Consider the following 23,820-nt stretch of genomic DNA (forward strand, 5'->3'; position numbering starts at 1 on the left):
ATCTTATCACATCATGTATTAAGAATATCCAAATAGGAACTTAATAGAGTTAGATAGTGGACTTACCTGAAGCAAAGTCAAACATTTTGACTTTACCATCATTGTGGTCCTTCAAGTAGATACGACAGCTTCGCAACCAATGCCCCTTCTCTTGGCAATAGAAGCAAACAGAGTGTTTCGGAATGGTACACAGGACAATCTCAGACTTAGCCTTTCCCTTTCACTTGGAAAGAGAAATCTTTTCTGGACTTCCAATGTTTCCATTGTCATTGTCCATGGAAGTTTGGGAAGTAGATCTTCCAATCAAATTTGCTTTACCAGTGCGCCAAATCATTGCTGATTCAGCAGCAACAAGCAAATATGTTAGATCGATAAGGGACATGTCGCGGTCTGTCATATAGTAATCTTTAATGAACTCACTATATGACTTAGGAAGTGATTGAAGAACCAACTCAACAGCCAACTTCCTCGAGACAACGACTCCTAACATTCCCAGCTTGTCAATGTGTGACTTCATCTCCAAGACATGTGCACACACAAACCTTCCATCTTGGTTTTTGCTAGCCAATAGGGTTTGAGTGAACTTGAACTTTTCAAGTCTTCGAACATGTGGGTTTGGGAGAACTATTGGAAGAGGTGGAGGAAGTGAAGTATGATTTCTGGGAACATCATCTTCATGAGGAAAGCTTTTTCCAAAAGATTCGGGAAGACCATAGTTGTCAGAACTAGACATCTACGAGGGAGAAATTCAAGTTAGTTGATTTAAGTCCGTAATATAACATCCAAATGAAATATTAAGGCTAGGACCCAATACAATATTTTACAATTCGGAAGGGGGATGCCGTAATCCAATTGCAAAATATTTGAAGGTAGGTAAATGACGATTTACCAATTTCCACCATAAAAAACGAAAATGAACTTTAGGTTTTAAATGAATTGAAACTCCTAGATCTTTTAAGATTCATTGAACTTTTCAATGGCATGTTTAATCTCGATTATGCCCTTCAAATTTGTGACTGGGATGCTGAGGATCACAAACAAGGTGTGAATAACCATGCAAATTAGCTTGGTACTCTCAATGTTACAAATCACCTAATCAATGTGTCGGTTAACCACACACGCTCCATTGATCCATGATTAACATCAAGCTACCCTTTGCCACCCTTGTTAGCCCAAAATTAGTGTGCCGGTTAACCACACACGCTCCACTAATGACTTAGCAAGGTGCAAAGTGCAATTTCATGGGTTAGCACCAAATTCACATTTTTCCTAAGTAACTAAGATTGGGAATTTATAAGTGTTTAGTTACTTGGTATTTTCATTATACTTTTAATGGAAGTTTGTGTCCTATCCTACCCGTTCGGCTAACAATCCTCCACCAGTCAAGGAAGCGGTGAGTGAGAGTGGACACCCATTAAACCACCATTTTATAGGCAGTAACCTTATACCCCCTTATAGACCGGCTTCGTGAATGAGACCTACTAACGGTAAGACTGATCTTTAATTATACATATATAATATATTAGAATTTTAATTTTATATAGTATAAGGGTGTATTTTAAACTTTTAAAATACTTGATGGTTTAATCTATTAATAAATTATACTCTTAATTTAATTAAACTTAAACCATATGATTATGGATTTAATAATACTCCTTTAATTAAACATTTAATTAACTATTAATAAAGTCCATAAGAGTTAATTGAACTTATTCAAAAAACATCAAGGTGCTAAATCAAATTCAAACTATTTAATTAATTTTAAGTTATGAACCCATGAGTTATATTTTTGAAAACTTTTCAAATTACTAGGGTTTCTATGAATTCAATGTTACTTAATTGAGACTTTCCAAGTTTTAAAACTTGAGGGAAAGTTTTGTAATTCTTGAAAACTTTTGAACTCCATAACTTAAGGAGTTAATTTGTTTTATGAAGATGAGACTTTTCAAGTTCCATAACTTATTGAACTCTTCAAAAACATTAAGATCAATTTAACTAATATTTATTTGTAACTACTTAAAAAACTTTTGAGTTCCAAATTTGATGACAAAATTTGTAACTCCTTAAAAAACTTTTGAGTTCCAAATTTGATGACAAAATTTGTAACTCCTTAAAAAACTTTTAGATCAACCTTTAAACTAATAAAACAATCATATAATTTTATCTTTTACTAAATTGATCTAATTCAACTCTTGTAGCAAATGATTCAAATTTTACAAATAATTAGTTTTTCATAAAATCAAGTAATTATATTAAAATTTTACAATCATCATGTTATTGGATGGGGATAATCATTACCATATCAACAAAATCAAATTTTATGAACCAAAATAATTTGTGGTAATGATCCTAATCCAAAATAGGCCAAAAAACTCGAAAATTCTGCAGCCAGACTGCCCAACTCGTCGAGTCAAGGAATGGACTCGTCGAGTTCATGATGAAATTGTCGAGTTCATATGTAGACTCGGAGAGTTCACCCTGGCAGAGTGCAAAAATGCAATTTTTTTCAACTTTGAACAATAAACAAATGCATATATAACAGAAAACTACTCATGGCTCTGATACCACTGTTGGGTTTTGTGTACTATAACACTCCTATGGTGCACATACAACCCTAATAGCTTTGGATCTAAGTTTTCTCTAGTTATAAATGCAACAAAAATTTCCAAAGCTTGAAACCTACAACTAGCATACAATTTGACATATGAATCATAAAAGTAAGTTAGATGATTGCCTCTTAATTGTAGCTTGTAGGAATTGGTCTTTCAAGAGCCTAGCACCTCAAGTGTGATGCCTCAAATGTCTTATAACAAACCAAGAACAAGGGAGGAATTTGGGAGAGAAGTATGGAGACATAAAATCGGTTATAGTTCTCTTAGACTCATAGGGGCCGATTTTAGCAAGCTAGGGATCATATTTATAGTTTGGAATCCTTAAGGTTTAAACTTGTAAATCTTAATTCACTTGGGCTTTTAATCCAATAACTTATTAGCCTTATGGACTAACTCTTCATTGATCCTCATAAATATTTAGACCATTTCTAATCAACATGGATCATTAGCCCAAACTATAAATATTACTGATTTACCTAATCAGTCCCTGCAAATTTAATTAGTCTATTTTGATCACTAAATTAATTCCAAATTAATTCTTGATCAATACTAATTAAATAATATGATTTCTCAATTAATATATTATACTTATAATATATTAATAAATCACAAATAACCTCTTTCTCAAATATCCATCCTATCAAATTGTTCCAGAGTGTTACAACCCAAATGGACCATGCTGTATCGGGTCAAGTACATACCAATTATAGTTATGGGCTTAGACACATAATCCAACATTTATCTTGAGTAATTCTGAGACGATAATAGCTTATAATCTTAAAACGGCGATATATGAGTTGTGGTTTACAAGTCAGTTGTGCATTGATGATACGTAAATGCATTAGTAACTTGATGTTATAAAACGTATTGTTGTGCACGATTTGATAACTAAATGATGCAAGCATATAAGTCAAAGTTTATTCGTTCCTTTTTCCCTAACGGGAAAAGCGATATCTTTGGGCCCCTCGGTGATTTGGTGTTGACTTATAGTGCCAGGGCCGGACAAGACTAAATTGATGTGTTCGATTAGAAGTTATATGTCATTACAAATCAGAAATCGGGAAACAAAGTATTGGACATTGAGATTGATTCTGTTCCATGTCTCATGTCCGAATGATATCTTGCATAGCAGAGGATTATATGATCACTTATCTTAGGACACGTAACTGAATGGGTCAGAGTTCGACAATTGCTTTTGGAAGCTACAATTTGCTGATCGATCTGGAAGTTATACTGGAATTATAATTATAGACTTATCCAAGTGGGAGACTGTTGGATTAGGTGTCTAAGTCCATAACTATAATTGGTATAAACTTGAATTGATAGTAGCACAGTCCTTTTGGGTGCCCTCAAACCTAGCAATTGGACAAGATGATTTTTAGAGATAGAGGTTGATTTGTTATTTGATTAATAAATTGAAATAAATAATTTATTAATATATTATGAGGATAATATATTAATTAGAAATAGTAATATTTAATTAATAATTAATTAGAAATTAATTGGAATTAATTTTGAGATTAAAAGAATTAATTAAAAGTGAATGGTCTAAAGTGCAATTGTTCAATAGTTGAACAAAAGGCTCCAGAACCTTCCACACATAGGGTGGACGGTTTTAGGAGGGATATTCTAGGGTTTCTAGAATATCTCATGTGAATAAATATGGAGCTGGATAATTACCAATTTGAATTATTATTATTATATTCATATTAGGGTTATACAGGGCTTCCTTGTACCAATATATAAAGGACCATAATCCTTCATATTTCGGCCACTCATTCACTTAGAGAGATAGACGAAATTTTGTCTTCCCTTCTCCTCTCTCCATAATCTCCTTCTTGCTGGATTGGGTGTGAACCACTAGATGCACGACATTTGTGGTTCTTGCTTCCAAAGGTTCTACAAGTCAAGGATAATTATTATTTACTATAATAACAATAAGTTATGTAATCCTAAACCCTTTCTTGTGTTTTTCGAAAATTATCTAGGGTTTCTAGGGTTCATTTTTTGATGTTCTTACACTATAAGAAAAACGCGATTTTGCTAGGGAAGGTTGCTATGGAACGTATTTTCGTTGTTAATCTGCAATGGATCGTGCTATGGAATGTCGTTCCATAGCAATGTTGCTACCAGATTGTCTACGGATTTTATTTCTGGTAGCGAGAGTGGGAGTTGCTAGGGAAAATGCTACCGACTCCATATCTGTTGGTATTATGCTACCGATAGTTCTATGGAACAAAAATTCGTAGCAATTTTCCAACTATATTTGTTACCAAATCACTTTCCGTTGTACTGCTGCTAAGGAATTCATCACCGTGGTTAATATGCAACGGAGTTTGTGACGGAAACCAATTCCATAGTTGAATTGCTATGGAAGTACCATTCGTAGGTATTTGTTAGGAAATTCTGCTATGGAATATGATTTCGTTTGCTTGTTTTGCTATGGAACAAAACGCGTAGCTAATTTGTGACGACATTTATTGGGATGTTGTATGCTTAATTAATTTTGTTATACTATGGATGAATTATTATTATGATCATTGGAGTTTGTAAGATATGGTTTGAATGAAATGTTTTTGAATTGGTAATATGTGGCATAAACTAATGGCTAAAAAATGTAAAAATGAATAGATATTGCTGGCAAGCAGACTCGAACTTAAGCTTATGCTAGAAAAGGGCGCGGTTAAGCCAGTTGTGCTAATCAAGTTGTGTATAATTTATTGAAAACATAGTATTATAATGAATAATTAACAACGAATTCATTACAAAGTTATTTTTAATTACATTAACCGGGCATGTTAAAGTATATATAATCTATGTAGATTATTTTCCTTAATAACGAATTCATTACAAACTTATTTTTAATTACATTAACTATACTTCATCACAAAAATAACATGGGTTTTACAAATACTTCATCCTACTCAAACAACATAGCAAGAAAATTACTAAAATGCCCTTTTAACAGAACCAAAATAAAATTATAGTAGTACTATACAACTTCATATACAATACAATAAGAACACTAATATTCAATGTCCATTCTATTATCAACCATTAATATTTTTAAGAAATATACAAACCTACCATACTCTACATACCAACGACAAACCGTGCAATATCTTTGTCGATCCTCATCCTCTTCATGGCCTATTGCTAATTCACCTTTAACAAAATGACGTGGTTCTTGACATTGGAATGTGATGTTATTCGTTGTAAGTCTATGAACAACATCAATAGCCCACAACAACTCTTTGGCACTATCAACAACACCCGTGTACTCCCCATCATCCGGAACTGCCCAGCCAAAATAGGCATCAAGTAATTGTAAACCTACACAATAAAATATCCATCAATTAATCCAATGTACCCTTTTCAATAAAATAGTAAATATTATACAACACAACACAACTAAATACTAACCCCAAACTACAAACATGCCTTAATTAACTATATATATAATTTAATTTACATATATACCATATATACATACCTTCATCACATTAATGAGGCCCTCTTGAAATGTAGATCATTCCATGCAAATAAATTTCCTCAAGATGATCTTCATCTGCTGCTTTTCTCAACAAAGTCAATCCTAAATCAAAATTGCCATAATAAAAGTACTCATCCTGTTGACAGAATAACAATATCAATATATAACATCTATGACACAAAATATTAATAAATGGTATATTTAGATTACATATAATTACTGAAATTACACATACAATTCCTTGTCTATACATGACTTCAATGTTATTATGCAATGCACATGTGCGTATAAATGAATCAGCTTTCAGAGTTTTGGGACCCATTCCTTCAAACATGTCAATGCATGCTGTTCTGTACACTTGAGGATCACCCCCTCCTTCATACATCTTCTTTGAACTTCAAAAATTTAAATACACAGTAAATAACAAACAAATAAAGTTTTATTTCATCAAATATACATTCATTAGTTGATGTTTATTGATAATTACCAAAGTCTTGCAGAGACGATGTCTTTCGCAGATTCTGACCCTAATACTACAAATATCCGACTCAAAAGCTCCAGTGGGAGATCATCTAACAAAAGGCGACTTCTAGTATTCGACATTCTACTTACAAAATACACATTGGAGTAGTTGATTTCGATTTCTTTTTTTTAAAAAGTAAGCGTAAATATGATAGACAGTGTAACAGGGTATGGAAAAAAACTTACTTTATGTTGATTTGGTCGAGAGGAGTACATGAGTCTCTATTATCGGAGAAAATCGTTTTTGAGAACGATTATTCTAAGACGATTTGGGGTTTTTACAGTTTGTATACAAATTTATCGTCCGGAAAAGTTGAGATGTTATGAATGGTTGAAGAACTGGAACGCCGGCGTGACGTCGGATGTATGATGGCGCCTTAACAATTTAGAGTGCAAAAAGACCAAATTGCCCCTGAAATCATTCCAAATATGTGAATACTAAGGGTATTTGTGTCAAAACACATATTCAAATATTATAGCCTTTTATAGCTAGGTAATATTGGACTTTTGATTGTTAAAATGAAAAAGACAAAAATAACATATATATCATAATCCATAATGTAATACATTTATATTAACATTTCACCAAATTACTAGTATATATTCATGTACTAATATACATATTAAAAGTGGAAAAAGATTTTAATAGTAAACTTATTTTCATTAGATTTTAGACACAATACTTTTCTTTTGTTGCCACTTTTATTCCTCTACAATTTTACCATATGAAAAGCATGGGTACTCCACTAGTTGATATTAAACCAAATTACCAAGTCCAAAATAAAATACATGTTTGTTTATGCCTTTAAAAATGTATTTTATATGTATTTAATACTAGGAAAGAACAAACATTTGCGACATACAACTATAATCACAATACAATATAAACACTAATATTAAAAGTCCAAAATACATTATTCAAATTTCAAACATTATTTAAACATCATTCAAACATCATTCCAAACTTTAACTCTTTTAGTCCCTTATATTAAACCAAAAGAATCTACATAGCATTAGTTGTCATAATATGAAAGTACATATCAACAAACTACTCATAAATTATACCAAACTCCCTAGAAAACCTAACGAAACAAGCATCCCATAAACAAATGTCACACATAAACACCCATTTGTATCCATTCACAAAAGCGTCTGACACACTACCTACAGACTTATGCAATGCACAAGATCTATGGAAGCCATGGAAGTGTACATGTTTCCTCCCCTCCCTATTTAAGTGGAGATGAACCTTAGAACAAGTTGCTCTAAGATTCCACTTACCTTTTGTTCTGCGGTACGCATTGTTCAACATGTCCAAAGCTTTGTGCTTCCTATGTCTCCCTTCAGCCATCAGCATCATTCCCAGGACAAATATTGAATCCAAATGTCCCAATGCAGATGCTTCTTCAAGCATCGTTTTCCCTTCATGTTCAGCTTCTAAGAAAAATAACTCCATCTGAAAAAAACATTAAACACATAATTTCTAGTTAAAGTTATGCAAAACAAGTAACAGATTAATTACTACTATGCATATATACAACAACGTACCAATCCATTCCTGAATAGAATATTTGGGTTTCTCATCTCTATGTATTTATTGACAACTGTATGTTTCTGGTAAGAGCAAACACGAAATCGTAATCCATCTAACTCCATATGTTTATATACTTCATCCGTTTTTCCTGCCTCGTTGAAAAATCTGCAACTGCAAATGAAACACAATATTCGCTCGATAATGTAAAAGACAACTCAAATACACTTGTAAAATAGAATGATCAAAGGCAAAACTTACACACTCTTCATCCTGAAAGCCTCCACTGCTGAAATTTTTGCCAAGTCGACTATTATTTTCTCCATCACTTCAAATGGCATGTCTGATAGCGATTTCGTTTGATTTCTTGATTGAATCTTAGATGAAGTATTGGCTTCCATAATAATAAACATTCACTAAGATAACGATTCTGCGAAATTGATTTTAGGGTTTTGTTGTCTGTCGGAATTTTTAAGTTGGGGATGTTTCAAAGTGACTGAATTTCAGAGTGAAGAACTGAAACAACGTGTTTCGTCGGAAAACATTATGGCGCCTAGAAGATGTTCCATTACAAAATGACCAAATTATCCTAATACATACAATGACTCGTATTTAATTAGTAATGGTAGTTTTGTAAAAACTCATATTTAAAAGAAAAATCAATTTCTATTTTAATTAATCAAGGTTGTAAAAATCGCTCGTCGGTTGCTCGGCGGTCGACTGGCGATAAGCGATTAATCAGACTCAGCAGGGATTAATCGGGGACCCTAAATTATTAATAAAATTATTTAAAAAATTAATATTTCCTACAAAATTAAGTATTTGAAAATTTTAAATTTTAATACACAACCGGCACAAATGATATATGTTGACCAATGGCCCATATGTCCTTCATATGTCAACCATGGACACCATAAGCAACAACCATGTTGACCAATGGCCCATATGTCATCCATATGTCAACCATGGACACCATAATCAACTATCATGTTGACCAACGGCCCATATGTCATCCATATGTCAACCATGGACACCATAAGCAACAACCATGTTGACCAATGGCCCATATGTCAACCATGGACACCATAAGCAACAACCATGTTGACCAATGGCCCATGTGTCATCCATATGTCAACCATGGACACCATAAGCAACTACCATGTTGACCAATGGCCCATATGTCAACCATGGACACCATAAGCAACAACCATGTTGACCAATGGCCCATATGTCATCCATGGACACCATAAGCAACAACCATGTTGACTAATGGCCCATATGTCATCCATATGTCAACCATAGACACCTTAAGCAACTACCATGTTGACCAATGGCCCATATGTCAACCATGGACACCATAAGCAACAACCATGTTGACCAATGGCCCATATGTCATCCATGGACACCATAAGCAACAACCATGTTGACCAATGGCCCATATGTCATCCATGGACACCATAAACAACAACCATGTTGACCAATGGCCCATATGTCATCCATATGTCAACCATGGACACCTTAAGCAACTACCATGTTGACCAATGGCCCATATGTCAACCATGGACACCATAAGCAACTACCATGTTGACCAATGGCCCATATGTCAACCATGGACACCATAAGCAAAAACCATGTTGACCAATGGCCCATATGTCATCCATGGACACCATAAGCAACAACCATGTTGACCAATGGCCCATATGTCAACCATGGACACCTTAAGCAACTACCATGTTGACCAATGGCCCATATGTCAACCATGGACACCATAAGCAACAACCATGTTGACCAATGGCCTATATGTCATCCATGGACACCATAAGCAACAACCATGTTGACTAATGGCCCATATGTCATCCATATGTCAACCATACACACCTTAAGCAACTACCATGTTGACCAATGGCCCATATGTCAACCATGGACACCATAAGCACCAACCATGTTGACCAATGGCGCATATGGCATCCATGGACACCATAAGCAACAACCATGTTGACCAATGGCCCATATGTCATCCATATGTCAACCATGGACACCTTAAGCAACTACCATGTTGACCAATGGCTCATATGTCAACCATGGACACCATAAGCAACAACCATGTTGACCAATGGCCCATATGTCATCCATATGTCAACCATGGACACCTTAAGCAACTACCATGTTGACCAATGGCGACCTCTAAAGCAAAAGGAGCATCCGGTGTGAAGCCAACTAAATTCATTGCACCACAAGTTATGAAACGCAACAGGATTTTTGCTGCAAAATTCATAAACAGACAGTTACAAGATGAAGAAATCGACTTGCCAATACCAACAACCACATCCAAAGCACCTATAACATCTACCAACAAAACCCCTAAACCTATATCATTAACATCACCCATGACTACCACTTCCTCGGCATCACTTAAAACATCCACACCCTCTTTAGAAAAACATTTAAAACTTCAGAAACTAGAACAATACAATCGTCAACACGAACATCAATAACGAAAACTTCAGAATCTACATCATCTAAACCATCCACAACACCAACACCCACTACCACATCATCAACACCTATATCTACTACTACAACCTCAAAACCTGCATCTACATTACCATCCTCCACAACTACAATAACTACCACACCCTACTTAAGTAAAGGAACTACCACATCCTCAAAATATACATCTATCCCAACACCTACCCCAGAATATACCCCATCAACAACACCTATCCCAGAATCTACCCCATCACCAACACAACCACCCATGAGTGGATCTGTAGTAGAAAGTGTAGAATGTGAAAACAATTCCTCTGAAGATTGTGGACCAGATGGACGTTTTAATGTTCATGTTTGGAAAAATACGTGAGCTACCAATTCAAATCTTAATTACAACTTTTTTTTATGTATTAAATTTTTGTTTACACCTACATATCAATTCATAACCAAACACATCACATGATTACTTGCAGGCTAATGCCACCAGGCCCTTGTGCACACGTTATTAGTCAGTCCTTTAAACAAAGAGTAGATCCAGAAGGGTACGCTTGGGCACAAGTAATCAAAGAAATGCGTGAATTATATTGGGAGGAGTTTCAGGTAACTATAAGTGATAAATTGTTGTTTGGTAAACATTTACACTTCAACTTATGTTTATATTGTTAATGTGTAGAAAAAATGTTGTTGGGATGAGACAATAGACCCGCTGGTGAGGCAAGCTTAGGCAAGGAAAGCGGCACAAAGTTATGGTCAATATCTCTTCAACATGAGGAACCCAAAAAGAAACAAACATGGCTTTAAACCAGCTCATATTCCACAGGAAGTCTGGAACTCCTGGCAATTAAAATGGAATACAGAAGAATACAAGCTAAAATCTGAGCAGAACAAGAAGATTTGGCGTAACGGTGTGGCTGATGGAGTAGCAAAACCCACACATAACGCTGGATCCGCATGTCAATTGAAGATAGCTTCTGATTTTGTAATTTTTTAAGTGGTACATCATATCAATGTTTGCATATGTTTATCTGTATATTTGACTTTTTATATGGTATTTATGCAGAAGAGGAAATTAGGACACGAGCCACCCCATAGTGAATTGTTCCTGTATACACACACTAAGAATCATGATGGAGTCACTTTCACAAATGAAAAAGATAGACAAATTCATGTAATATTCATTTCAGTTTAAATTAACTTTTATATTGTAGCTACTCCATAATATCATTCCTAAATTTGATATCTTTTAACTTATAATATTTTTATTTTGTAGGCGGCCTATACAGAAAAACGGGAAGAGTTGGAAGCTGAAGGTGTTGAATTTGAGGAGGACAAGTTATTTTATGCTGGTGTAGGTGGTCATGATAAAAAAAGAAGACTTTATGGATTAGGCTCTTTTGCAAAGGCGGTTCCCAATAGGAATGATAAAACGGATGTAACTTACATTCTAGAAAAAAATGATGAAATAGAAGAAATGAGGGAGCTTGTTGCTAAACAACAACAGCAAAACGAAGAGCTTAAAGAAATGATGAACGCCCAACAAGAGGAAAACAAAGCAAGGGTCGGGTATCTTGAAAAACAACTTCAAACAGCATTGGATCTTATTAATGGCTTTACAAAACAACAAGAGTAGTAGGTTGATATACGTTTATTGAAGATTATGTATTTTAGAGTAGCAACTTTCTTTTTTCAATGTAATAAATAATTATTTTGTTATTTTATGATATGATGGTTATGATTTTTTTGTTTTTCATATATTACTACAAAATTATTTGGATATAATTTATAAATCAATTATCCATCGGTCCATATTGAATCTGGTATATAATATATACACCACTAAAATTGCTAGGGATTCATGACCACGAAATTTGCTAGGAAGTGATCAAACGGAATTTGCTAGGGATTCATCACCATGGATTTAGCTAGGGATTCATCACCACGGATTTAGCTAGGGATTCATCAGCACAGATTTAGCTAGGGATTCATCACCACGGATTTTGCTAGGGATTCATCACCACGGATTTTGCTAGGGATTAACTACAACGGAATTTGTGACGGAAGAACTACCACGGAATTTATGATGGAAACCTACTACGGAATACACGACGGAATACCGTCTACCACGGATTTCATTCCGTTGTCACAATTGCGACGAAATTATCGTTTCCGTTGCAAACCCCTCGCTATGGCCTTTTTAGGGACGGAAATAGAATTCCGTCGCTATTCGTCTTTTGCAACGGAATTTCAGCTTTTCACAACGGATTCCTTCCGTAGCAAAATCACGTTTTTCTTGTAGTGTTAGTTATAGGTTCAATAATGAAAACATAGATATTGTTTTAGGTTTCATGCACACTTAAGAGTTTTAAGTTTTTTTTGTTATGCCTAAAACCCATCAGGTCATCCGATCAGCTCAACACTTTGTGGATACTCCGAACCACAAGTTTGATGAGCTTCCGTTAATCGTGTAAGAAGCTTTTGACCATCTCAAAGCCCAAGCTCCACCTATCGATGCTTATGATTCACTTTCTAAGCAAATCAACATTAGCTTTCAACGGGTGTTGGAACAGTTAGACAGTTTGCAATCAGATGCATTGCTTGCATCGGAGACATGGCATTCCCATGCAAGAGGGGGAGAGAATATAGTTCAATGGAAACCTATATCGGAATATGAGATTTGAGATGAAACTACCGATGAGGAAATCGTCCAAGTAGAAGTTCTTGAAGAAGAATATGAATTTGATGAAAATTATCTGGTGAGTAATGCGATTCTTGGACTTCAATCGATCAGGGTACAAACTGTCATCACCAAAATCCTTTCGAAAGAAGTTAAGAAGAAATGGTCCTCAGTCTCTTGGCCATCATCTCTATCAGAATCCTTCTAAAGGAGTCGCGACATGGAAAAGTTAAAAACAAAGTTTACTATTGATGCTTTCCGAACCACTCTGCCAATGACTCCTCTAATTCCTGCTCTGGGGATTATCCAAATTGATAAAGGTTCTCCCACTAGGAAACCTAATGAGCTTCCTGAAGAGTCTTTGGTTACTCTTCCATCCGAGCTGCTCATCACTCTATCCGGTCAACAAATCATTTCCTTTATTTCTACTCAAGAAGATCCTATCTAAGACAAGGGAAAAAGGATCGCTTTCGAATCAGACAACCCAGTGAAGTCGCTGAAAAAGGCCGAGGGTTGGTCCAAAGAACAAATGCAACAAGCTCTAGAAGAAAGCATTCGGATTCAAGAATTAAAAGATAATCCCAATCCGATGTTCAACATTTCTCCTCTTTTTCGAGAAGGAATCTTACATGACATCAACTTTATGCCCTTCATGTATTTTGATCTTCCAACAAATGACTCAGACCAACTTGACTTACCAATCCCTCCCCAAGGACGCTATTACATCAAGTTCGCACCATTGCATCCATCCGATGATCCACAAACCATCATCCAAACTGAGCGTGAGAGATTGAGAACCTTTTATTCCATTAATGCATGGCATCAAAAGGAAGCGTGGTCTCGGAAAAGAATTACCAAGAATGTTGGTTATGGTAAAAAGGTTCAGAGCAAGTTTGATCTCGACTGTCTTCTCTATAGATATTTCATATCTCGGGAACAAGGAAACCACTGTTACAATCATTGATGCCGACTTTCCTTCGATGAATCCGAATGACATTCTTACCATGGCTATTGATATCAAAGATCGTCAGACAAATGAATCTAGAATTAGAGCTTTCAACACTGCTATCAGTTTTCTTAAGGATTACATTGTTGAATATTATAAATCCGATGTGGAGTTTGCTCACCTGTTCGGAACTGAAAATCTATTGGCTAAAATCAGTCTTGAGCTTCGTGAAGCTCAAATCTTAGCCGAAGGCCCTATTGAAGAACCTGAACTTGGTTTTTTCTATCTCAAGAAAAAGACAAGTGGAAAAGAATTTTTCCGAGTTCTTGACAAACATCTTGTTCCAACCAAGATTATTCAAAAGTTCATCTCAAATGCTGCCAAGAGTGATTCTTCTGAATACATCAAGAAGAAATTTATTGAGCATCTCTAATGGTACATTGAGGCCCGAAGCTGGCTCCAGAGTGCTTACATGTTTATCTTTGATGAAGCCAAGTGACAAGTCAAAAGATTGGTAAGGTCAATTAGGGGAGATTGTTGGAACATGGAAAAGTGATCCTTATGCAATCTGAGATGAAGGTCAATTAGGGGAGATTGTTGGAACATGGAAAAGTGATCCTTACTTCAAACTCAATCTTCCGATATAAAGATTGAGTTTGAAGTAAATATGTTTCGAAGTGAAGACTTGTCTGAGATCTATGGTTGTTTAGAAACATTTTGTGTCTGTAATGCATTAATTATTGCAAGTACTATTTTGTATTGTTCTTATTGTTTTCTAGTATAGTACAAGATACAAGATCAACAACAACGGCTGTGTCAGTTTGTTGATCTTCAGAAGTCTCTCAGTCCATGCGTACTTTATCTGATTTGTCTTTTAGTCACTCCTTGCCTATTTAAGGAGTTGTCATCTTTATATCAAGATAGAGAAGTGTGCACCTTTTTCACTCTAATCAAAAATCATTCAGTCATTCATTTTCTCTTACATTTTTCTTGTGCTTGAATTACTTTACATTGTTCATACTTATTATTATTCCATATTGAGCACTTTGTTGATTATCTCTATTTTGAGACAACACTGGTTTACCAGACTTGACTGGATCTTCATTACAAGCAGAAATTGATCTTAAATTAATTCAAGGTTTGAGCTGTCAAACCTTGTCCGAACAAATCCTTGTATTCACAGCGACCCTATATGATAATATTTTATTAGCAAACATCATTCTAAAATGATTCTTGAGCATATAGATTCAACAATTTGTTCCTCCCATTTTGGTCTAGAATTGGAATATCACTAAAAGTGATTAGACTTCAATTAAGTGTAAAGAAGATGTGGTAACTAGTAGATAACATGTACAGTAAAAGAATGGAAATGAAAAGTAACAGTGTAAGAACATGCATTGAATACATGTCATTTGCATGATTTTGATTGTAAAGTAAAGTTTGACATGAAAACTTTTGAATGTAAGGTAAATTTTAATGTGAAAACTCTGGAATGTAAAGTAAAGTGACATATGGAGTGGCTACATAAATCATATCCAAATTATAAGAAAACATACACCCACACACACTTATGAATTAGCTAGAACTTGGTAATGAAGTCGTAAATGTGGTTGTTGATCTCTTGTGGCTTCTCTTGATTGATGAAGTGACCAACTCCTTCCATGACCACCACTTGTTCCAGTCCCGTTACCCATTCCTTGAATCCACCGCCATGGATGTATTCTTTTATTCCTGGAAAGTTATACGTCATGTCTATGTCTCCTACTATGAATTTCACGGGGACTACAATTTTAGATCCCGTCCATGCTGCACATAGTTCCCAGTTTCTGCAATCAAAACAGTTAGAACCCAGTTAGATAGGTATCCCTAAAACGTCAAATTACACAATAAATAATAATTAATTAAGCAAGTTAGTTTGACTACATACAGATCAAAACAACGGTAGTAATTGAATGGTCCTGCAAATCCCGTGGCATGATATTTGGATGCAAAGTAGTCGAGGTCTTCTTCCGTGAACCAACAAGGTACCGTGGTTTGATGTGGTTTAAACAACTTTGCGTAGTCTTTAGGCATCATTGGTGGGCTTGGATTTCGTTTGAAATAAAATGACGCCAATAGTTTTTTGGTATCCACTTTTGCAAACTCTTCTTCCCATCCTATTTCCTGTAGTTGCCGAACGTACACTATTCTAGAACATTAGTATTTTCCAAAAAAAATTATTTGAAATACTGTTGTTCATGCATGCCTGTTCTTGTATTAGATATGAAGAAAATAAAGATATATATCAAAGTATTTTCTAAAATATCATGGAAGATAATAAAACTTTCATTTGTTAAATTTGGTATCACACGTATTTCAAGAAAAACCAAGTCTTAATTAATGACTAGTCATATATATGAATTATACATGCCATTTTTCGAAGAGTTGTGTATATGTTGTTCTCTCATTCCTACAAGAAATATAAAAATATTTTCAATAAAATTAAAATTTATCGATTGGGAACTTATTAGTTTTACTATATTACTAACTAGGTGTGAATCCCGTGTATTATACGGGTTTAGAAAAAAAGTTTAATATAAAATTATAAGAATTACATATTTTTTAAAATAATAAGTTTATATAAATACAAAGAATATAATAAATCAAGTAAGTAATTTAATATATAATGTAAGATATTTGAAAGACTGTAAAGCATTTATTATGAAATTTAATAGAATGATCTACTTTACATATATAAATCTCACTAAAATATGGATTTTAAATTTAAGAAAATGAAAATTACAAGAAAATGACAAGTGGAAAAAAAATAATTCAAAAAATTTTAAAAAATGACATGTGGCAAAATCAATGAGAACATGACATTTGGCAAAATTGATTTTCATTTATTAGGTTAAATTTACCGTCATTATGGTTAGTGTATCCTACATTGATGCGACACGGTTTTATAAGTGACTATATATGTGAGAGTCTCCTTCTCTCCACAAGGGCTCTTTTGGAGAGTTAATATGGGGCTCCACATATATTTACATGATATCAAAGTCAGCGTCCCGCACCGTCGTGACTCAGCACATCCTTGTCTATCCTCATCGAGCCTTCGACTATGAGGGGGAGCGTTATTGTATCCCATATCAGTGCAACACGGTCTTATAAGTGGCTATATATGTTGGAGTTCCCATTCTCTCCACATGACTCTTTTGGAGAGACAATATTGGGCTCCACATATATTTACAATTATCATTAAGAGTTTGTAAATTAATATGAGAGATGTAGAAAATGCATGCCATTAATTATACAACCTTTTGTATATCAAAATTAAAGATCATTTGTACATACATTTTAAAATACTATAATTTTCATTTCTAAAGAAAAAATAATAATATGACACACTATAGATGACTGATCATACCACTTGATAAGGACTATATTTTTTGAATTTTCATTTCTAAAGAAAAAATAATAATATCACACACTATAGATGACTTATCACGCCTCCATTTATAAAGTGGTGGTCATGATAGTTGGTGGTCATGATAGTTAACCAAAACATAATTTTATTTCAGAATGTTAACTAAAGCCATTGGTTCGTTAATTTTATGAGCCTAAACCTAAAGCTAAACCCTACTGAAAAAATGTTTTTCTTTGAAATTCTTATCACGTTATCTGATGGATCATTTACTAATTAAGAAATGTGTGTGGAAACTAAAAGCTTCATATTAAAATTCTATATGAGGATAATCTTTGGATACAATATTTTAGAAGGTCAAAACAATAAATTCATATTTAAAGTTTAAACAAATATTTCCAAATATTAACAAAAATAAATAATATCACCTACGTGTAGTTGTGTAGTATGTAACTTAATAAAAATCGGTACACTTTTTGGTTTTTAGAATTCAGTTTTTGGCTGTTTTTTGATTTTAGATATTTTAAACACACCTCGTAAAGACACAATGCATCAGCTGATAGAAACTTAATCCAATTCCAAGAATAGCCATATATTATGTATTAGTGTACATATATCTAACTCATAAAGTTAGCCTAATGTTGTATTTCTTAACCTACTATGTGGCTCATACTTTGTACTTTCTTGTTAGGAAAACTACTTCACAAGAAATTATTTTAGTTTAATATGATATCATATTCTTAATCCTCTCTCTCTCTCTCTCTCTCTCTCTCTCTCTCTCTCTCCTACTAATAGCCGACACCCCACCTATACTTCCAATAAAAACATACAAATTACCAACATCAAAATTGTTGGATTAGGTGTGTAAGTTCATAACTATAATTGATATAAACTTGAATTGATAATATCACAGTCCTTTTGGGTTGCCCTCAAACCTAGCAACTGGACAGGATGATTTTTGGAGAGAGAGGTTGATTTATCATTTGATTAATAAACTGAAATAAATAATTTATTAATATATTATGAGAATAATATATTAATTAGAAATAGTAATATTTAATTAATAATTAATCAGAAATTAGTTGGAATTAACTTCGGGATTAATGAAATTAATTAAAAGTGCAGGGTCTAAAGTGCAATTGTTCAATAGTTGAACAAAAGGCTCCAGAACCTTCCTGGTATAGCCTTGGACGGTTTTGGAGGAGATATTCTAGGGTTTCTAGAATATCTCATGTGGATAATAGGAAGTAGATAATTACCAAATTTGAATTAATATTATTTAATTCAAATTAGGGTTATCTAGGCTTTCCTTGTACCACTATATAAGGACCCTTAGAGCCTCCAAATTTCGGACACCATATTGTTCCAAGGAATAGCCGAAATTTTGCTCTCCCTCTCCCCCTTCTCTCTCCATAATCTCCTTCTTGCTAGCTGGGTGTGAACCATTAGAGGCATGACGCTTGTGGTGCTTGCTTCCAAAGCTTCAACAAGGCAAGGATCATTGTTATTTTCTATAATAACAATAAGGTATGTAATCCTAAACCCCTTTATGTGTTTTTCGAAAATTACCTAGGGTTTTTAGGGTTCTTATTTTGATGTTCATAATTATAGGTTCAATAGTGAAAACATAGATCTTGTTTTAGGTTGCATGCACATTTAAGAGTTTTAAGTTTGTTTTATTATGCCTAAAATCCATCAAAAGTATATGTCCCACTAACCCTAAAAATCAACAAATTAAGCTATGATGTATGGCGTGAACTGGTTGAGACCCATTGCATCTGTTACAACAATATCAATCATGTCGACGGATCTCCTCTCCAACCAAAACCAACGACACAAAATGACATAATTTTTTCTCTATTTTCAAGATGTGGATTTATGGAAATATCACTTATTCCCTTCTTACCATGATCCTCAAGAAGGGTACTAACTCCCCAATCTATGTGGAAAAGTATCGAAGACCTTTTTATGGAAATTAAAGATGGTTGGACAATGAATTCCACAAAATTGTTCTAGGTGATTGGTCAATCTCTCAATATTGCCAAAATATGAAGCTTCTTTCTAATTTCTTGGCTAATATTGACGCTCCCGTTCCGAAAAGGCTTGTTACGTACCTTATCAATAGATTTACTCCTTAATCTGATAACATCACTATTGTTATCTGACAATGTGTTTTTCTCTCCCGAGCTTCCTCAAAGCATGTTTAATACTCCCTCCATCCCAAAATTATTTATAGACAAAAAACACAAATATTCAGGAAACATTAATTATCATTAACTTTATTAAATTAAATGATAATTGTACCATTTTGTTGCATTTAATTCCATGATGGTTGCATTTAATTCAATGATAGTTTAACTAATAAGGGAATGTATTTTGATAAAAAGTAATATTTATTTTTAGAAGTAGACTATTATTTTGGGACAAACCAAAAAGGAAACATAGACTATTAATTTGGGACGAAGAGAGTACTTCTTTTAGAGAAACAATGTCTCTCTAAAACGTGCCCCACACAAGTGATCCACTCTAAACACTGTACATTCTCCAACAATTTTGCACGCCAATTCGAGTCCCAACCTATATCATTTCTGTTAAAACTCTGGGAACCCTCGCTGCCAAAATAGCAAGCCGTCTCAACATCCGGGGCATAAAATCTTACAATCGTCGCCCCTCAGTCACGTCTTACGATTAGTAGTAGCAACTTCCACTGCCTTGGCAAGCATATTGGTCTTTATTGTAATAAAAGCACTAGTAATATGTCATGGCATGCTGCCAACTTAGCAAGCATATTCGTCTTTTTTTTTTCTAGTTCAATTTCTAAGGTTTCAAACTTGTTTAATATTGTTAACTTAAATTTATAGACATCCCTGTTACCTAGTTTCAGTGGATAAACTACTAAGTATAGTTTTTGGATCATTTTTCCATTTTCTCTAGATTTACCCATTAAGACGTAAAAATGATGTATTTGCCAAAATTTTATATTTTCACGCTTATGTAAAAACACAGTTCATTTGTGAAATAAAGTTGTTCCAATGCATGGGTGAATTCGATAACCACAAATTCCACTCATAGACCAAAAGTGGAATAATTTTTTATTTTATTTATTTATTTATTTATTTTATTATTATTATTTTTTTATAGTGTCCTTGCACAACCCAACAAAACAGAATGTCTGAATGTATGACCCGAACCCTAAATAACATCACTCATACTCTCATATTCCATGTTCATCTTCCACCAACATAGTGGGTAGATGCCTTACATATGACAACCTACCTCTTATACATTACCCTATCTGTAACTGCCCACAATTAAATCTTGTTCATCCAACTCTTCAACAAACCCCTACCCTTTTCCCACTTTAGAGTTTTTGGGTGCTTATGGTACCCTCATATCACACATAAAAAAAACTCTCCTTACTCTCAACACTGTGTGTTTTCCTTGGTTACTCGAATTGTCATCGAGGTTTTAGATGTCACGACCTATCCACTCATCATCTCATGCCATGTCGTTTTCGATGAAACCCCCTTTCCTTTCCGCTCCATGTCACCTTTGAGTTCTCCCTCTTTTGACGACTCCACATACTTGTCTCCCATATCCTATCAATTCCTCTACTCGATGTCGCCCATGACGTCCAATGACGTTATCACACCACCACCATCCGCCACTACCTATGACCCAACAAACATCGAGACTAAACCTTATCCCCACTTGGACCAATGCCGAACCAACCATCCACACTACCCCTCTCGGCACTTAACCCCCACCCCATGCCATCTAATGGCCACCTGTGCCCTTTGAAAGAATAAATCATTTACCAGCTAGTGTTTGTTTTAAATATGTAGATTTTTATTTTCTCTGTGTATTTAAAAGCTTTGATACCAGATGTATATGTTTAAAAATTTATGTGTCCACAATAATAATAATAATAATAATAACAATAATAATAATAATAATAATTTAACAAAAAGAATTCATCTAACATTTATTATTTAAAAGAAAAAAATGAAAATGAAAACGAGGGTAGTAATCATGAATCACCTGGAACCTGCAGATGTAGAAATCGTCGCCAAAAGTCTGTCGCATGAACTGGACAGGTTTCACCAAGGGATTCCTAGGATTATAAACGACGCTCATGTTAACCAAAGCCTTGATACGGTCTGGCCGGAAAAGACACAGGTACCATGAGATTATAGCACCCCAATCGTGACCCACCAGGAAAACCTTGTCCAGCCCCAACGAGTCAAGCAAGCACACCAGGTCTCCGACGATGTGGAAGGCCGTGTAGCTGGTGGAGGAAGGCGGTGCTTCCGAATCTCCAAAGCCACGAAGGTCAGGTGCGATGGCACGGTAGCCTTTGGAGGATATATACAGCATCTGGTGACGCCATGTGTACCAGAGCTCCGGGAAGCCATGGACGAAAAGCACGGCAGGGCCTTCTCCGATCTCAGCCACGTGCATAGTGATGCCATTTACTTTGATTGACTTATGTTGTATATTCTCCATGTCTGTTTTTGTTTTTGTGTGTAGGTTGTAGTTAGTTGATTATTCGTTTTTTATAAGGTTAGCTTTGCAGTTGGGTAGTCCATCGGCCTTCGACAGAGGAGTGTGCGTGGGGGCGGTGGGGCTACGCCGAAAAAAAAAGGCAGCAATAACAATGTTATTAAAGATCGATAATGCTCGTGAATGTAAAAGTGGGAGAACCGTTATGAGTAGATATGTTGATTGAGGGTGCAAACTATTAAATTTTAAAAAAATCAAATGTCTGTTGTCCAAGTAACTAGGGAGGAGAATTTGACCCGAAAACCTGAACCGAACCGAACCGAATTAGGCCCGAATAAGCATTATGCTTATTCGGTTCTTAGGTTATTTGGTTTGGGTTACCCAAATAAGAGCTTATTCAGTTCTAAATACCGGACCCGAATAAGCATTCCTCCTCCTTTTTCTCTGATCGACAGAAATCAAAATTACGATTCACATTTCTATCCTCGTCATTCATAACAAAAAAAACCCTATGTTCGTTCTCGTCGTTTCAAAATCGACCAATCTTCTCATCTATTTCAAAACTCGAAATCACTTTTGTCGATCATTCCGCTTGTTTCAAACTTTCAGAAATCAACTCTTTCTATTGTCTCTAAGGATTTAAGAATTCCTACTTTGTCTAGTCATGGAAAAATAGACTCCAATTCAAGAAACTCAAGTAAGAAATTAATTTTCATTATGTTAATTTACTATGTAAATGTTATTCTTTCAATGTGTTATTGTGTTATGTTAGTCTTTGAATGTTTTATGTTGATGTATAGAAATACATTGTTATTCTATTATTCGGGTTATAGAATTCTAATACGGTTTTTCAGTTATATTAGGTCCTTAATCATCTTGTATATGTTATTCGGGTAATAACCGAACCGAACCGATTAATACCCGAACTGAACCGAACCCGTATTGGTTATTCGGTTCGGTTTTCGGTTCATGCAATTACCTTATTTGGTTTTCGGGTTATTCGGGTTTGGGTCGGTTCGATCCGGTTCCGACCCGAATAATATCCGTACCAGTAACCAAGGGCCTTTTGTTACTAGTTCGTTCAAATAGACGCCGACCTAAAAAACTCATAAAGTAAGGTTGGCAAAAAAATAAAAAACATAAAGCTATTTTATATTAACGAATGATAAAAGAAAATGATATCGGGGAAAAATACAAAAATAGACACTTTTCATCATTTTATTAAAGTATCAAAATGACCATAAATTTCAAAGCGAAACATGAATTTTTAAATGTAATATTTGTGGTTATTTAAAATATTTGTTAGGAATTCCACGTCTTAGAGGGATTGTAATGAACGTGGGGTTTTTTAGGTTGCATCTACCCCCAAATGTAAATGAAATGTTGATGTAAATGATGTTTTTGTTGGATATAGTGTCTAAGTCCATAACTATATTTGATATGTACTTGACCGGAGCGGGCATGGTCCATTTGGGTTGCATGACATTGCAATGCTTGGATAGACCAAAATGAGATAAATGACACTTAAGGTTATTAATATATTATAAGTTCTAATATATTAATAATATTATTTAATTAGTATTGATCAAATAATTAATTTGAAATTAATTAAGTGATCAAAAAGAGACTAATTAAATATATGGGGT

The 23,820-nt window shown here is 34.6% G+C and overlaps 2 protein-coding genes across 2 annotated transcripts; both read right to left on the reverse strand.

The window, feature by feature from the left end:
• Positions 1-4,395: 4,395 nt before the first annotated feature.
• LOC145114387 (putative F-box protein At1g67623) lies at positions 4,396-8,559 on the reverse strand. Its single transcript, XM_079050379.1, has 5 exons — positions 8,420-8,559; positions 8,176-8,332; positions 7,909-8,083; positions 5,778-5,945; positions 4,396-4,511 (listed from the first exon to the last, which is right to left on the reverse strand). The coding sequence occupies exons 1-5, from the start codon at positions 8,557-8,559 to the stop codon at positions 4,396-4,398; spliced, it is 756 nt and encodes a 251-aa protein (XP_078906505.1).
• A 7,148-nt stretch (positions 8,560-15,707) lies between these two features.
• LOC145114640 (epoxide hydrolase 1-like) lies at positions 15,708-22,305 on the reverse strand. The gene is made up of 3 exons (XM_079050696.1): positions 21,713-22,305; positions 16,196-16,431; positions 15,708-16,094 (listed from the first exon to the last, which is right to left on the reverse strand). The coding sequence occupies exons 1-3, from the start codon at positions 22,175-22,177 to the stop codon at positions 15,848-15,850; spliced, it is 948 nt and encodes a 315-aa protein (XP_078906822.1). The 5' UTR covers positions 22,178-22,305; the 3' UTR covers positions 15,708-15,847.
• Between the last annotated feature and the right edge of the window lie 1,515 nt (positions 22,306-23,820).

The sequence above is a fragment of the Lactuca virosa genome, chromosome 5, assembly GCF_052849685.1.
Source record: "Lactuca virosa cultivar CGN04683 chromosome 5, Lactuca_virosa_CGN04683_v6, whole genome shotgun sequence".
NCBI classification, from domain to species: Eukaryota; Viridiplantae; Streptophyta; class Magnoliopsida; order Asterales; family Asteraceae; genus Lactuca; species Lactuca virosa.

Coding starts and splice junctions, on each gene's coding strand:
- LOC145114387 (XM_079050379.1), bottom strand. CDS start 8,559: ATGGAAGCCAATACTTCATCTAAGATTCAATCAAGAAATCAAACGAAA. Junction 8,333..8,419: donor GCTTTCAGGATGAAGAGTGT/GTAAGTTTTGCC, acceptor TTTCATTTGCAG/TTGCAGATTTTTCAACGAGG. Junction 4,512..5,777: donor ACCACGTCATTTTGTTAAAG/GTGAATTAGCAA, acceptor CTTGACTTGTAG/AACCTTTGGAAGCAAGAACC.
- LOC145114640 (XM_079050696.1), bottom strand. CDS start 22,177: ATGGAGAATATACAACATAAGTCAATCAAAGTAAATGGCATCACTATG. Junction 16,432..21,712: donor TCTACATCTGCAGGTTCCAG/GTGATTCATGAT, acceptor CGGCAACTACAG/GAAATAGGATGGGAAGAAGA. Junction 16,095..16,195: donor TACTACCGTTGTTTTGATCT/GTATGTAGTCAA, acceptor TTTTGATTGCAG/AAACTGGGAACTATGTGCAG.